The sequence below is a fragment of the Mustela lutreola genome, chromosome 11, assembly GCF_030435805.1.
Source record: "Mustela lutreola isolate mMusLut2 chromosome 11, mMusLut2.pri, whole genome shotgun sequence".
Taxonomy (NCBI): domain Eukaryota; kingdom Metazoa; phylum Chordata; class Mammalia; order Carnivora; family Mustelidae; genus Mustela; species Mustela lutreola.
In genome coordinates this window covers 84,007,470-84,024,232 of record NC_081300.1, presented here as the reverse complement: position 1 = coordinate 84,024,232, position 16,763 = coordinate 84,007,470, and the positions used below count along the sequence as shown (strand labels likewise).

The 16,763-nt window shown below is 42.9% G+C and overlaps 1 protein-coding gene across 3 annotated transcripts in view; it reads right to left on the bottom strand.

Moving 5' to 3' along the window:
* SART3 (spliceosome associated factor 3, U4/U6 recycling protein) overlaps positions 1–16,753 on the bottom strand; it is a 38,684-nt gene extending 21,931 nt beyond the window's left edge. For 2 of the 3 annotated variants that reach the window (XR_009345791.1, XM_059139087.1), the window contains exons 1-5: positions 16,241–16,753; positions 7,143–7,269; positions 5,929–6,033; positions 1,657–1,841; positions 453–558 (exon numbers count right to left, since the gene is read on the bottom strand). Coding sequence is in view for 2 of the 3 variants with exons in the window: in XM_059139087.1 (XP_058995070.1) it covers positions 453–558; positions 1,657–1,841; positions 5,929–6,033; positions 7,143–7,269; positions 16,241–16,555 (838 nt within the window). In the remaining variant the exon portion in view is untranslated. The remainder of the gene's footprint in view (positions 1–452; positions 559–1,656; positions 1,842–5,928; positions 6,034–7,142; positions 7,270–16,240) is intronic. The other variant, XM_059139088.1, reaches the window with a different exon arrangement.
* Between the last annotated feature and the right edge of the window lie 10 nt (positions 16,754–16,763).

Below are 16,763 nucleotides of genomic sequence, written 5' to 3'. Positions count from 1 at the left end.
AACCAACAGGGCTACGGAACCAATCACCCTCACAGAAGAATGCTATAAGCCTGTGGGAAATCCTCACTCTGATACGGAAGAGGTTACTGCTAAAGAGAAAATGCTCACCATGGAGCTCTTACTCAATAAAGTTTCCCCAGAAAACACAGGGGGGTTCGTTTCCCTATTCTTTATAGAAACTCTACCTCTCCAACAGTGAAAATAGAGAATACTGCGAGTCAGGAAGTCTGGCTTCCAGGTCTGCCTGCTGACCCTCAATCCTCTTGGACCATTAACAATTCAAGGTACATTTTTAACCAAAGGCCTCGTCCACAGTGACACTGTCCAGTGAGAGTAAGAACACCAGCAACATCTGTCTCACAGGGTGCTGGGCAAGACCTAACGACAGGACATGCCCCAAAGCATTTTAAAAACCACGGAGGGCCAGCTGTCGACAGGTCCATTTCTCTTACCATAGAGCGGGATCGCCAGCTGTCGCCGGAAGAGACTGTGGACTTTCTCCAGCTGTGAATCAAAGGTTTGTTCCCGGTCAAAAGGGGAAAGGAAGCCAGCTATGGGCTAAAGAAGCAAATTTATAGTAAATGACAAACTTGGCAATCCTTCCTACTTCAAAAAAAATATTGCAACAAATTTTTTAGTTCAAACTAAAAATACGTTTATATGACCTCTGATACATGAGGTATTATGTCAAATGCTGGGAGAGGCACAAAAATAAATGTCTTTGCTACTAAGTGTTTCCGACTGGGTGAAAAGCAAAAAGGAATGTTAGAAATGTATATACTGACAACATATGCACAAATGACTACAATGAAACATCAGGAAAGAAAGTATCACAAGGCTTGCTTTTGACTGGTGTTTAAGGCTGAGGTTTATTATGAAGGGAGGAAAGCATCACAGACTCCAAGAGGAGTAGGCAGTTGGGATGCATCTACAGGCTCTCCTGCCATAGTAAGAGGAGGAAACGGACTCCCAGTCGAAGGAACCGTGTTAAGTACAGTGGCCAACAAGTGCACAACTGTGGAGTGGCACATGGGAGCAGAGCCCACACAGGGTTATGTCTGCTGCTGGAGGGCCACAAATGTCAGCCAAAGGAGTTAGCCCCGATGCCTCCATCGGAGTGAGCTGAAGGCACCACTACAGACTTTCTCAACAGGGATGTAATCAACAAGGGACTGGGCTACTTTAATAATAACCATCTAACTACTAGAGGGCTCCACTAGTTACGGATGGTGTGCATGCGCGCGCGCACACACACACGCGGGAGAGGGAACACTGGGAGGGGACTGTAAACCCTTGAGTCAGAGTTCAAAAAAAATCCAATTATGATGAGGTCAAATCTCTTACACCTCTTGCCAGTTATTATTGGACATGACTAATATATATACATTTCTTTTAAGAGATATAGTTATTCTGGTGTATTCACCTGGAACCAATAACTGAAGTAGTATTTTTAAATATCAGAAAAATTATAAGGTCATCTGCTTTTAGTCAAAGAAATCTTTCTTGTTCCACAAATACTACTGATTTTACTTCACTGCCCACTCACTAAGAGACTGGCGAGGACCATTTCGTCAACTGTGTTCTTCCGAGGCCACTTACAAAGACAGCCCCAACTAGCTGAAGGCAAGCACTGGTCACAGAGACCAGGCCACTCACCCGGGCAGCTTCCACAATGGCACTTTCGAACTCCCTGTAAGCCTCCCAGATGGCGAGTCCTTTGGTCATATGTAAGCCGACTGACGAGAGCGCCCTTTCAAACACAGAACGGACTTTCTCAAGGCCACCTTTCTGACCAATTCCACCAACTGAGTACTGGCCATACTCCAGCCAAATGTTAGGACCTAAGAAGGAGAAGTGCTCTATTAATTCAGGATATGAAATACCCAAAGATCAAAACTTTTGTTCCGCTGAGTCACAAAAGAAATACGCCCACCAAAACAATACTCATTCACACAAAAAGGTAAGAGCACACCAACAAGCATCCAATGTACATAAATCACTAATACTGCAGCTAGAAAGGAAAGTGTATCTTAATGTCTCTACTAGGTTACAATTATTGCCATTTTACTGCATAAACAGAATATGCCAGCAGGTAATATGTAATATGCTCATGATTAAAAAGCCTATTTATTAAAATGGAAGCAATTCAATGAAAATATTCAATGCAAATAGTTATAAATCTGAGTACTTTCAGAAAGATTTCAAAGCTTAGACTTTTTTAACTTTTGAATCTTTTTAAGCCTTCTGGTCAAAATCAAAGAACAAATTAAAACCACCAATTCTGTAACCAGATGTCTGTATTTTAAGTCTTTCTTTATAATGATGTTTAAACAGCAACAACAGAAAAGACCCGATCGCCCTTTTTTTTGTCACTTTCTTCTTAAACTTTATATACACTCACCCCTGCAGCTTTAAGAGCAGACTAATGAATTAAACTCTTTAGGAGTGCTTGCTTGGGCAGCACATACATTAAACTCTTTAGGAATGCAGTGGTTCCCAATGCACACGTTTTGCACATTAAGTCACCTTTCAGAGATCTGAAAATATTTCACAGGCCTATCCATTAACCTTGTAAAATAAAAATACTTAGAAGATAAAGCTGATTTGACAATTACTGTGTTTTCCCGAGGATTTATTTCAATGAACTTAGCCAAACTTTGTTAGCTACTCTGTTTTAGCTCACCAATACAGAGCAGCCATATGGGATGCAAAACAACAAAGGAAGAGGGGGTGCCTGGCTGACTCAATTGGTAGAGCATGTGACTCTTAAAGCAGGCCAAAGTGGCTTCCGAACATTCACAAAACAAGGGACATAACTTCCATGCTCTAGGGCTCCTGAAACTAACATAAGAACCCCACGGACCCCCATTCAAAACTACTTTAAGAGACCTAATCTGAGAAGCACAGTTATCTGGCTTCCAGACCCCCAGCAGCCCTGAAGCAACTGGGGAACGAAAGGCACACTGACCTCAGCACTGACAGTGGCAGCCCCAAAGCAGGGTGACTGTAAACCATCAAGGACCAGAAAACATTAGACTGGGGAGGTACTGTTAATGATGACTCTGAGACATTCACAGAGGGGTTCCAGGATCATCAAAAAACATGGGAGCGTCAAGCCCTTGGAACTGTCAAAAGGTTCTAAGAAGCCACATGGACAGATTGGAGCAGAGACCCAAGAACACTAAAAGCACATAATAGGGGAATTTCATATTCACAAAACACCTGTAATTTTCAGTATCTGGATTATAAAAACTAAAAACTGATCAATTCTCTTGGCTGATAAAGGCACATGGAAAATGCTCTTCCTCCGGGCAGTCTATCTTCAAGTTCCAGTGCCTGTCAAAAGGGGAAATGCCCACAGTGGGGAAAACCAGATATGGAAGAAGGATGTTTAATTTAAAAGGAGAAAATCTGGGGAAATTTGGGGGTGGTGGGGACACCTGGGTGGCTCAGCCAGTTGGGCATCCAACTCTTGATTTCAGCTCAGGTCATCATCTCTGGGTCAGGCTGAGCACAGAGCCTGCTTGTTCCTCTTCCTCTGCTCCTCCCTGCTCCCCAGCCCACACTTGCAAGTGCACACTCTCTCTAAAATACATAAAATCTTTGTTTTTTTTTAATAGAAATGGGGCTTTTATTTATTTATTTTAAAGATTTTATTTATTTGACAGAGAGATCACAAGTAGGCAGAGAGGCAGGCAGAGAGAGAAGGGGAAGCAGGCTCCCTGCTGAGCAGAGAGCCTGTGCAGGGCTCGATCCCAGGACCCTGAGATCATGACCCGAGCTAAAGGCAGAGGCTTAACCCACTGAGCCACCCAGGCGGCCCTCAAATACATAAAATCTTTAAAAAATAAATTTAAAAATTTTTAAAAAGGGAGAAATTTTTAAAACTTTAAAAAAAAAAAAAGTTTTGTCCATAGCATTCTCTGATGTGTCCTATAGGTAAAAAGCATATTTAGAGAATCATACTGCCAACAGGGGAGGGTAAAGAAACTTCGAGAGAAGGTGTCTACTCCACTTGCGCTAGCAAAAATTCAACACAAGCAGACAATGCACAGCGTACACCTGTGTGGTGATGGAGGTTCCGTAAGTCAACTGCAGTGGTGGTTACCAGAATCTACACATGGGGTAAAACATCACAGAAGCAGACACGAACATTGTACTAAGATCAATTCTCTGGTTTTGATTTTGTATAGTAGTTACAGGATACTGAGGAAAGCAAGATGAAGTTTAGGAACTCTCTGTACTACTATCCTGTAAATCTAAACTTATTTTAAAATAAGAAGTTTTGGGGGCACCTGGGTGGCTCAGTGGGTTAAAGCCTCTGCCTTCGGCTCAGGTCATGATCTCAGGGTCCTGGGATCCAGCCCTGCACAGGCTCTCTGCTCAGCAGGGAGCCTCCTTCTTTCTCTCTCTCTGCTTGCCTCTCTGCCTACTTGTGATCTCTGTCTGTCAAATAAATAAATAAAATATTTTTAAAAATAAAATAAAATAAGTTTTTCAAAGCTTTTTAATATTAAAAAAAAAAGCATTCTGTCCAAAACTTCTAAAAATCCAAACTATGTACAAAAGGCAACCTTTAGGGGCACCTAGGTGGCTCAGTGGGTTAAAGCCTCAGCCTTCGGCTCAGTTCATGATCTCAGGGTCCTGGGATTGAGCCCCACATCAGGCTCTCTGCTCAGCCTGCTCTCCCCCTCTCTCTGCCTGCCACTCTGCCTGCTTGTGATCTCTGTGTCAAATAAATAAATAAAATCTTTTAAAAAAAATAAAAAAACAAATAAAAGGCAACCTTTAGTCATCTGAAAATACCACGAAAGTTCTCCCCACCAAAAAAATGCTGGGTGTGAATATGCTCACTCCTTTACGACAAACATTTCTCCTAACTGTATTTTAAAACCAAATATCCTCAAATGAAAACCACAGACAGCGGGCGTGGGTGGCTGGGTGGCTCCGTTGGTTAAGCAGCTGCCTGCGGCTCAGATCATGATCCTGGAGTCCCAGGATCAAGTCCCACATCGGGCTCTCTTTTCACCAGCAAGTCTGTCTCTTCCTCTGCCCTTCACCCCACTCTCATGCTCTCTCTCAATCTCTCTCTTTCAAATAAATGAAATCTTTGAGTCGGAGGAGTCAAGATGGCGGAGAAGTAGCAGGCTGAGACTACTTCAGCTAGATAGCTTATCTAAAGATTGCAAACACCTGCAAATCCAACGGGAGACCGAAGAGAAGAACAGTAACTCTAGAAACAGAAAATCAACCACTTGAAAGTTTCCTGGGGTTGTTGCCACCCTTTTAGTACTTTACTTGCTCCTTCATATACTCTTATCTGGACACAATGACAAGGCGGAAAAATTGACCACAAAAAAAAAGAACAAGAGGCAGTACCGAAGGCTAGGGATCTAATCAACATAGACATTGGTAATATGTCAGATCTAGAGTTCAGAATGACGATTCTCAAGGTTCTAGCCGGGCTCAAAAAAGGCATGGAAGATATTAGAGAAACCCTCTCGGGAGATACAAATAAATGAAATCTTTAAGAAAGGAAGGAAGCGGGGAGCACCTGGGTGGCTCAGTGGGTTAAGCCTCCACCTTCGGCTCAGGTCATGATCCCAGGGTCCTGGGATCAAGCCCCACATCGGGCTCTCTGCTCAGCAGGGAGCCTGCTTCCCCACCCCTCTCTGCCTGCCTCTCTGCCTACTTGTGATCTCTGTCAAATAAATAAATAAAAATCTTTCAAAAAAAAAAAAATAAAGGAAGGAAGGACAAAAGAAAAGAAAGCCAAACTGAGCAAATCTTTCTAATAAGTAAACTCAAATCTTTCTAATTGCTGGACTAACGCTCTCCTTTCTGAGGAGCGAACCTTCATGAGGCAACCCTGGGTAGCAGAGACAGAAGCATCTGCAGACACCTCAAAAAAGCGCACAGGGAACTTACAAATGTAATCCTTCACGGCTTTCTCGAAGAGGTCGTACACGTGCTCTCTGTCCAGGCCGTCCAGAGCCATGCTGATCTCGTCATGCAGCCACTCCAACCAGAGCTCTGCAACACAACAGCACCTCCTGCATGACCATCTCCTTCACCAAAGGGCAAGATGACAGCAGGGACCTTACTGTAAGTCACGAGCACACCCACGTTTCGCCCATCTCATACAGCCTACCACGGTCACAGAAATTCAATTCTTAAAACTTGTACCAAGCACACATAAAGTTTATGCTTCCAAATAAGACCAAGTAATTAAAATCATAATACCGTACACCTGTTGGGCATTTTATGTTTTTGCTAAGTACTTACGTATATATATTTCTCATTCAATCTTTTTTAAACTCCTGTAGATGATAGTCATAATAATGAGTAACGATGGCACCTATCTAAACATTTATGACATGCTAGGGCATTTATTATGTGTTATACCCAGAATACCTCATCCAATCCATGTACTGCAATGTAGAAACTACTGCTAGCCCATCTTACTGCTGGGAAAACTGAGTCTTAAAATGTTTATATAATTCGCTGAAGGTCTCACAACTAGTAAGATGTACAGTCAGGAACAAATCTGGGCAATCTGATTCCAGCTCCTACACTCAGCAGTTATGCTTTAGGGCAGGGAGAGGGGGAGAGGGCTGAATCTGGGACCTGTGTTCTCCCAACTCCTCCCTAAAAGATCAATTACAAACTCACGAAGAACTGATCTACAAGATGCACAGGGTAATTCTGTTTCAAATAAGTAAGTAAAAGTAATCTATATCCTAACTACCATGTAACAAACAAGGCATGAAATGTTTACACTAAAAATCACTTATAAAATTTAACTGTAATACAATTAACTAGTGCTGAGAAAATGGATTAAAGAAAACACTGGAATGGGAAACAGAAAGATGTGGGAAAGATTAATCATAATGGAGGATTAAAAAAAAATCAGGATCCAAAACACGAGTCTGTATTACACAATCACAATTATGTTTTGCAAAAAACTAAAAGAAGAAAAACTAGAAATCACTGACACTGGATAATGGGTTTTCTTCTTTCCACTGTTATTTCTATGTTCCACATTTCTGTAAGGAACACATCTGAGTTTCAGCACTGAACACAGAATGTATACTCTTCAGTTCTCTGTGTTTACAAAAGCAGGCCCACTGCTGATATGTTACCTTCAGTCAAAGGAAAGATCTCACTCATCTTCTGGCGAGCCATCCTCACTTTGGTAAGCTCCCCTTCCAGCCGGAGCAGCCGGATCAGGTCCACATGGCAGTTGTAGTCATAGATGTTGATAGACAGCTAAGAGGAAAAGAGCACAAGGTGAAATTTAAAACACCACCATCAAAAGAACTTAGCATTTTTCAACAATGGTGACAACGCTACAAACAAAAGAGATGTGCTATCTGGGAGTGCCACTGAAACAGCAAGGCCACATTTACCCCCAGGAAGAGGAAGAAAAACCAATGAACAAGCCTTTCTCTAATAAACACACATAGCCTCCACTCTGTTCCAGTCCCTGTAAGAACCCAGCTGGGTTGTTCTCTGAAATACAGGAAACATTCTGATCAAAGAAACACCAAGTGTGACCTCAGGCAAGTCATTAACTTTGCTCAGCCTCTATTTTCTCATCTGTAAAATGGGGATATTACTAGGGTCTAGTCCATAAGGTTCTCGTGAGGATTTTAAATCGTGATTAATAATGTGCTTTAGCACCTGCCGGCTGTGTAGGTAAGAGCTCTTTTACCAAACAAAAACAACAAAAAAGAAACCCCTAATGGGAGGAGCGAGAATGGCAGCACCTGCTGAAGCTGAGCAATAGGTACATTAGAAATTTATTTCTATTATTTGAAACTTTTCAAACTGAAAGCTAACACAAATGAAAATAACTGCTTAAAAAGCTATCAGACATCTGAGACAACAGAAAACTAAAAGAACCTGCCACTAGCAGACTTTCTCTTAAAGACAGTGAAAGGAAGAGAAAGGAAATGATCAAAGAAATCTTGTAGCATCAGGAAGGAAGGAAGAGCTCAAAGAGCAAGAAATACAGATAAGCATCCTGGAAGATCCTTCTCATGAGTTTTCTAAGCTGTATGTGATAACTGACACAAAAATTTTAAGACCACCTGATACTCAAAACAGTGACACTTCAAAGTGGGGATGCTAAATGCAAGGACATCCTTAATGGAAGGACCATTTCCACACTTCACTAGGTGGTAGAACACAGCTACCGTGTAAGTCAAATCAACTATCCCTAAGGCAACCACTAAGAAACTATACAAAGCAATACACTAAAAATCACTATAAATAAATCAAGACAGAATCCTAAAAAATGTCCTTCCCAGGAAGACAAGAAAAGAAAAACAGAAGAATAAGAAACACAGGAAACAAATAGGAAATAATAAAATGTCAGGCTTTAGACCTAACATAGCAATAATTACCTTAAACGTTTATGCTCTTGGGACACCTGGGTGACTCAGTTGGTTAACCATCTGCCCTCAGCTCAGGTCTTGATCCCAGGGTCCCACATTGGGCTCCTTCTCTCTGCTTCTCTCTCTGCCACTCCCCCTGCTTGTGCAAGCGTACTCTCCCCCTCTTTTTTCTGACAAATAAATAAAATATATTTTTTAAATATTTATGGTCTCAATATAGTAATTAAGGGGCACCTGGGTGGTTCAGTTGGTTAGGCATCTGACTCTTATTTTCAGCTCAGGTCATGATCTCAGCAGGGTCATGGGACTGAGCCCCACATGGGGCTCTATGCTCAGGGGGGAGTCTGCTTCTCTCCCTCTCCCTTTGCTCCTCCACTCATTCACTCTTTCCATAAAATAAACAAATATGGGCTACCTGCGTGGCTCAGTCAGTTCAGCGGCTGCCTTCAACTCAGATCATGATCCCAGGGTCCTGGGATTGAGCCTCGCATTGGGCTCCCTGCACAGTGGACAGCCCGTTTCTCCCTCTCCCTCTGCCTGCTGCTCTGCCTACTTGTGCTCTCTAGCTCTCTGTCAAATAAATAAAATCTTTAAAATAAATAAATAAAAATAAACAAATAAACCTTTTAAAATATATATATACTAGTTAAAAGGCACAGAATGGGAGAGTAGATAAAAACACAACCTAACTATATGCTGATTACAAGAAACTCACTTCAAATTCAAGGACATAGGAAGGCTGAAAGTAAAAAGATAAAAAAACAGATAGCATATAAACATTAGTCCAAAAAAAGAAATGGCTATATTAATATCACATAAAGCAGACTTCAGAGAAAATATAACTACCAAGGATAAAACGGGGGCATCACAAAATGATGAAAGGCTCAACCCACCAGCAAGACAAAGAAATCCTAAATGTGTATGAAACAAACAGACCCTCAAAATAGATTAAGCAAGACTGTTCAAGCTAAGAGACATACAAACTTACAATGGGGACTTCAAAATCCTCCACTTCAGCAACTAGAACTAGTAAACAAAAAATCAGCAAGCAGACGGAAGAGCCTCAGCATCAACCAACAGGACCTAACATATACAGAACATTCCATCTGATAGTGACAGAACACAGTTTTTTCTTCCTTGAGAGCCCATGGAGGGTTTAGTGAGACCAAACCATGGGCTGTAAGACAAACTGACAAATTTTTAAAAATGAAATCATATAGAAGATGTTTTCTGATAACACAATTAAATTAGAAATCTGTAATGGCAAATAAAAAAAAGGAGGAGTGCCTGGGTGGCTCAGTGGGTTAAGCCACTGCCTTCCGCTCAGGTCATGATCTCAGGGTCCTGAGATCCAGTCCCGCTCTCTGCTGAGCAGAGAGCCTGCTTCCCTCTCTCTCTCTCTGCCTGCTCTCTGCCTACTTGTGATCTTTCTCTGTCAAATACAGAAATAAAATCTTTAAAAAAAAAAAAAAAAACTGTAATGGTAGGGAAATCCTTAAACATTTGGAAATTAAGCGATATACTTGTAAATAACCCACGGGTCAAAGAGGAAGTCTTAAGGAAAACTTAAAAATATGTAGAACTGAACGAAAATGAGGATACGGGACGCCTGGGTGGCTCAGTGGGTAGAAGCCTCTGCCTTCAGCTCAGGTCATGAGCTGGGTCCTGGGATGAGCCCCGCATCAGGCTGTCTGCTCAGCAGGGAGCCTGCTTCCCTTCCTCCCTCTCTGCCTGCCTCTCTGCCTACTTGTGAATTCTATCTGTCAAATAAATAAATAAAATCTTTAAAAAAAAAGAAAAGAAAATGAAGACACAGCAAGTCAAAATAAGGATACAGTCACCGCAGTATGGAGAGGAAAACTTACAGAACTAAATTCAATGTATAAAAAGAATCATACACCATGACTAAGTGGAATCTGTTCCAGGTACATAAGGCGAGCTCATACTGCAGTCTGTGAAAATCAATCACTGTAACCCACTAGCTCAACAGGCTAAACCAAAATCACGGTATCACTGATACAGAAAATGCATCTGACAAAATCTAACAACCATTTGTGATAAAAATTCTATACCAGTTAGGCCCTTATTAAAATTTATTTTTTTTAAAGATTTTGCTTATTTATTTGACAGAAATCACAAGCAGGCGGAGAGGCAGGCAGAGAGAGAGAGAGAGAGAGCAGGAAGCAGGCTCCCTGCTGAGCAGAGAGCCCAATGCGGGGCTCAATCCCAGAACTCTGGGATCATGACCTGAGCCGAAGGCAGAGGCTTTAACCCGCTGAGCCACCCAGGTGCCCCCCTTATTAAAATTTAAACTTTTTGCTCTATGAAAGATTCTACCGAGGATGCAAAAACAAGCTACAGAATTCAAAAAATATATGTACAAACCACATACCCAGCAAAGGACAAGTATCTAAAAGATACAACTCCAAACTCAGCACTAAAAAACCAAGAATCCAATTAGAAAATGGGTAAAAGACATGAACCAACAGGTTCATAGAGGACATAAGACAGCAAGTTAAGTGCACACAGTAGTCAACATCATGAACTATCAGAGAAATGCAAATTAAAACCACAATGAGAAATCATTATACATCTAGAATGACTAAAATAAAAAATAGTGACAATACCAAATGCTGGAGAAGATGAGAAAAAAAAATGAACTGGCTCACTCATACATTGCTGATACTGCTGATGGGAATGTAAAATGTGGATGGCAGCTCTGAAAAACAGATGGGCCATTTCTTATAAATTCCACACACAATTACCACATCACCCAGCAAGTGCACCCTTGGGTACTTTTCCAGAGAAATAAAACCTATGTAACCCACAAAACCTGTATGTGAATGTTCCTAACAGCTTTATTCCTAGTAGCCAAACCTGGAAACCCAGATGACCTTTGATGGTGAATGGTTCCAGTAACCGTGGGGCACCCATACGTGGACTACTACTTAGCCAGAATGAGGAAATGAACAACATGTACCCAACTTAGATGAATATTTTTTTTAAGATTTTATTTATTTATTTGACCGAGTTGGGGGGGGAGGGGGGGCAACAAGCAGGGGTAGAGGGAGAAGAAGCAGGCTCCCCGCTGAGCATTGAGCCCGACATGGGGCTGGATCCCAGGACCCTGGCATCTTGACCTGAGCCAAAGGCAGATGCTTAACTGACTGACCCCCAGAGGCCCCACAAGTCAGATGAATCTTAAGGGAATTATGCTGAATAAGAAAAGCTAATCCAAAAAGATTACATACTATATGATTCCATTTACATAACATCCTTGAAACGACAAAATTATAGAAATAGAGAACAGATTAGTGGTTGCCAGAGGTCAGGAACTGTAACTATAAAAGGACAACAGGAAGGACCCTTGTGGTGACAGACTGATCTGTGCTGACTGGATCAACGTCGACATCTGGGTGGTGGTGTTATACTGTAGTTTTACAAAAGGATACCATTGGGAGAAACCAGTAAAGGGTACACGGGATTCCTGTAGAATTTCTTAAACCTGCAGGGAATCTACAACTATCTCAAAATGAAAAGATTAATTTTTTCAAAAAGCTTTTGTATGAGTTGGGGTATGTGGTTCCCTTAAGTCTACATATGAACACCAGGGTCTACTCTTCCAACATCTGCCACATTTCAGCACTAAGTTATTTCCCTCTTCTTCATTCAACTAACACTCTGACAATGTACTCAACAATCTAGACATGAGGTACTGTATTAAAATACACAGAGGAGAATCTGTCTCACCAGGTAGCAAGACTCAGTAACAATGATTCAGAGCATGGAAATGACACAGGACTGACAAACTGACCAAAAGAACAAAAAGAGAATGCTGAGAAACAGACCCATGCAGACAGAAAACATATGACAGAACAACACTGGTTCTATCAAAATGAATTCATGACTCACGACTATGACCCCAGTTTGAAAAACACTCAGAGAAATCCTTATACATGTTGAATAATAGCACATTTCAACAGTAACAATGTTCCTTGTAGCTCATTGGTAACAGGACCAAAATAAAAGAAAATAAAACAAAAATAAACTGTGAGCAATCCTAACGCCAGAAGAATTGATAACACCCCTCCAATGGCGTATTAAATATACAGCAGGCAAAATGAACGAACTGTAGCTACAAGCAACATGGAGGAATCCCAAAACACACTGCTGTGTGGAAAGCAGTCCCAAAAGATTAAACGCCACATGATACGATACACTTTCCAAACACTCAGAAATTAGCAAAAGTGGGCAATATATTACCTAGGGACACATATGTAGCTGAAAAAAATATACACTTTTTAAAAGAGAAGGAAGCACACCAGTTCAAAAAAGTAGTTACTTGGGCTTTAGGAGGGGAGGCAGGGCCACGGAATAGGGGAAAGCCGATTAGGTACGTACAACTGTACTGATCAGGTTCTAACTCTTAGACCAAGTGGTTAAGTAAGTAGTGTTCACTTGACCACCACACTTCACAATTTAAAGACCTGAACTGCTTTGTATGTACCAAATTACATGCAAAAAAACAATAATCAATAATAGGCAAGAGTCTGACCTAAAATTTTTATCTTAAGACTTTTCAGCAATGTTCTCCTGCTCATGAGATATAAATTTTAACAAGCTAAGCCCATCCCATGATTACATGATGAGTTTAAAAAGGACTGGACTAGGTCAGGACACAAGCGTTCTAATCTCCCCTGGTTCTTGGCTTCTTCATTTGTACCAGGAAGGAGCCGGAGTAAACCCCTGCTTCTCAAGTGGTTTGTCCTGACACACTCATGTTTCACAACTGATTGTCAAGTGTGTAGCCAAGTCACACTAACTGAAGAAGTGAGGTTTGCCCAAAATGTACTTTCCTTGCTAAACAAGAGGCAGAGGCTCTCCCTGTCACACAATGCTCTCAAGTCACCTGGGTCTGAAGGTAGTTTTGCAACAGGAAGGGGGGTGAGACAGTCCTGTTAGAGTGACTAACGTCTATACAGCTCCCCTTACACGAATACCATTTGTAGGTCAGGAAAAAAAGGTATAAAAGTCAACGAAGTAGAGAAACTGCTTCCCAGGATGGCTTTTGGTATAAATTTCTGATTTCTAGGCCCAAATAATAAAGACACTGAGTAAGAGGTGCTCCGAAAGTATGTGTATTTAAATACATACTGAGATGCATTTATGAGACTTTCCACAGAGTTCACTCAGCACCAACAAGAAAGAACATATACTGGTCTATTCTGGTCTCAGAACATCATTAACAAAGGATGACTTAAAGAAAGAGGCCGCTTAGCCAGGGCACACAACGATGTGCTGTTTTCCAGATCCCCTAACAACCTGGACCCCGAGCAGTGGCAGAGAAATAACGAGGCCTGGCCCTAGAAGACACAACCACCACAATTCCAGGCAGAGCGGGGAAAGCACACAGCAGGCCGCGGCACCGTACCTACTGTGTGTCAAATTTGCTAGGAGCTTTATAAGCGTGGGTCACTTAAGCTCCACTACAGCCCTACGACCCTTGTTTCAACCACGGAGGATATCAAAGGCTCAGGGAGCTGGAATAACTTCTAAGGCACCAGGAGGTGCCACTTTTAGTTTCAGGACACAAACACAGATAAAGGGAAATCTTTGCTTTTGTTACAGGGATGGCTACCACAACTAATGTTGAGCTCCCATACAATACAATCAGAGAACTGGAATTTGCAGAAATGACAAGGGTGAGGTTTTCACAGGCCTGTCTTGATGTTGTCCATCATCACACTCCACCATAAAAGCACTTACAGCAAGAACTAGAGGCGATGGGATCGGGATGAGGTGGGAGGGAGGCTTGCAAAAATTGGAAAAATCAATCTCCAGACCCCATGACAAACAGGTCAATAAGAGCCAGAGGCTCTTCAATTCATATCACAGTGTAGTCACTGTGTGAGCTCCAAACCACCTTCTGTGACCTGACGTAGGGCAGGCAACTAGAGGACACCAGTAGCCAGGAGACCTCTGCTCTGACCCATCCTGCTCTCTTGCTAACTAGTTACTCTCACCAAGGACTTACTCTGCTTCCAAGCTTCCCCTTCCGCTCAAACAGCTAATCCTATTTCCCCTGACTCACAGAAGAGTAAGCTAATGGCTTGTGGAAAAGAAGTCAGAAGCATAGATTTCCATCAGGACAGGGACAGAGTCAGCCTGGTATCCTATGGTACACCTTTGTGTAGTGAATGAATAGAAGACTGTGAACGAATAAAAGACCGAGTAAACACTGGAGTACTAATTTCTAAAAAGCAGAAAAGATAACTACTTGCCTACCCTTACTGAGCTCCTTTGACATTCAAATGTGATGATGAATGAAACAAGTGATACCTTGTCACTATTTCACAACAAAACTATGACTGCCAAAGGGGACATTATAAGGAATCTCACACCCAGCAAGGTTAAGTGAGTAAGGTAGGTTAACAACTTCACATAGCTAAGTGATTTCTTATCAGTGTGGCTTTTGGCCCATGGACAACCCTGATAAATTCAATTCCCCTTGTGAATGACTCTAGGCAAATCATTTCATCATCTGTTCCAAGCCTGTTTCCTCATTGCTAAAACAAAAATGTTCTCGATTTGTTTGCCCTTCCAATTCCTTTTTCAAAGATTTTATTTATTTTTGCAAGAGAAAGAGTGCATGTGTGCAGGGAGGAGGGTCAGAGGGAGAAGCAGGCTCCCTGCTGAGCAGGGAGCCCAATGCAGGACTTGACCCCATAACCCTGGGATCATGACCTGAGCCAAAGATAGATACTTTACCAACTGAGTCACCCAGGTGCCCTGCCCTCCCAATTCTACTTCCCCCTCTCATCTCCGTCCTGTGCCCTCCTGTGTGGACCACATCCAGGGAGTCTCTGGCTCTCTCGCTTCAAGCAGGGTTTGCCCAGCAGAAGGCCCCTGCTCTCAGGTGCCCTCTCAACACAACTATTCAGAAAACTGGTCTGTCTTCTCCCCTCATCTCTTCAGGCCTAGAAGCAGACACAAGGTCCCGCAGTCACTAGCCCTAAGGTACTGCACATCCACTCCTGATCTCTCTGACCACACTTTAATAAACACAGCAGTCCCTTTATGAACCTTCTCTCAAATTATCCTAATCTGAGCGGACCACCTTTCTCCTGCTGAGATCCTGGATTACACAGGAGTTACAAATTATAGATCATGGTACCATCAGGTGCCAGGACTGGGCTCTTAATTACTGTTACAACAACTACATGATGCAGAACTTGTTGCTCCCAATTTACAGGTGAGAAGGCCGAGGCTCAGAGAAGTTAAGAAATGTGCCTAAGCTCACACAAACATGGACTAGCTACAACTGGGGTCTCAGCCTCCAGACGCTGAGATTTCTACCATCCCATTTCTATCATCACAGTCACGGTCACTGCTTTGTCTATCATACCGTAGTTCACCTTTGTGGGCATTGCTACTTAAAAGGAAAAAAAAAAAAAATCTCTTTTAAGTACAATTTCATTGCGATTGCTGACAATTTAACGGTGTGGTTAAAAGCGGAAGCTCTGTAGTCGTTCCAAAGTTTGAGACCTGGCTCGCCACCTGCAGAAGTGTAATCGTCAGCAAGAGAATTCCCTTCACGAGAAGCCTCAATCTCCTCCCCTAAAAAGGGGAATACACTACTTTCTTCCTTGGGTCGCTGTTAGCGTTCAATGGGATAGCGCATGCAAAACAGCCGGCAAGCAATAAACGCTCAAATGACGGGACCTGTGATGATTAATAGCGGTTTTGCGGCCCTGGCGGCTTTACTACCGCCGGAGACCTGGGAGAAGAGCCACGACCCGGGAACCTGAGGGAAGGAGCCCGCCGCCCAGCCCCGGACCCACCTGCTCCTCCAGCCGCTCGATTTCCAGCTGGTTCTTCTCCTCCTCTTCATCATACTCCCATTCGTACTCCCCAGGGGAGCTCTCGGCAGAGGAAGCCATGGCGTACTCCTCGTCCCCATCGCTCTCACTCACGCCTTCCTCCGGCTGGTCCCACCCCGGCCCCACGGCCTTGTACGTCGCAGTGGCCACAGCCCGCGACAACACCTTCCTCCTCGTCCTAGCCGTCTTAACGTCATCCTCCTCGCCCTCCGCTGTGGGCCCGGCCTTGGGCTCAGCCTCCGCTTCTGAAGCCGATGTTGCGGCCGCCGTCGCCATCTTGCGTTTCCAGTGACTCCCGGGTCTTCTCGTGGCCACCGAAGACCCGCCGAAGGAGGAGTTGCCCGCGGCGTGCGCCTGACCTAAACCCCGCTCTCCTTGCGACGGAAAGGGAAACTGTGAGCCTCGAACGACGGGAAAATCTCGGAACCCGTGAAATTTCGTATTGCTTTTACATAGGTATAGAAGTTCTCTCAGAATAAGAACT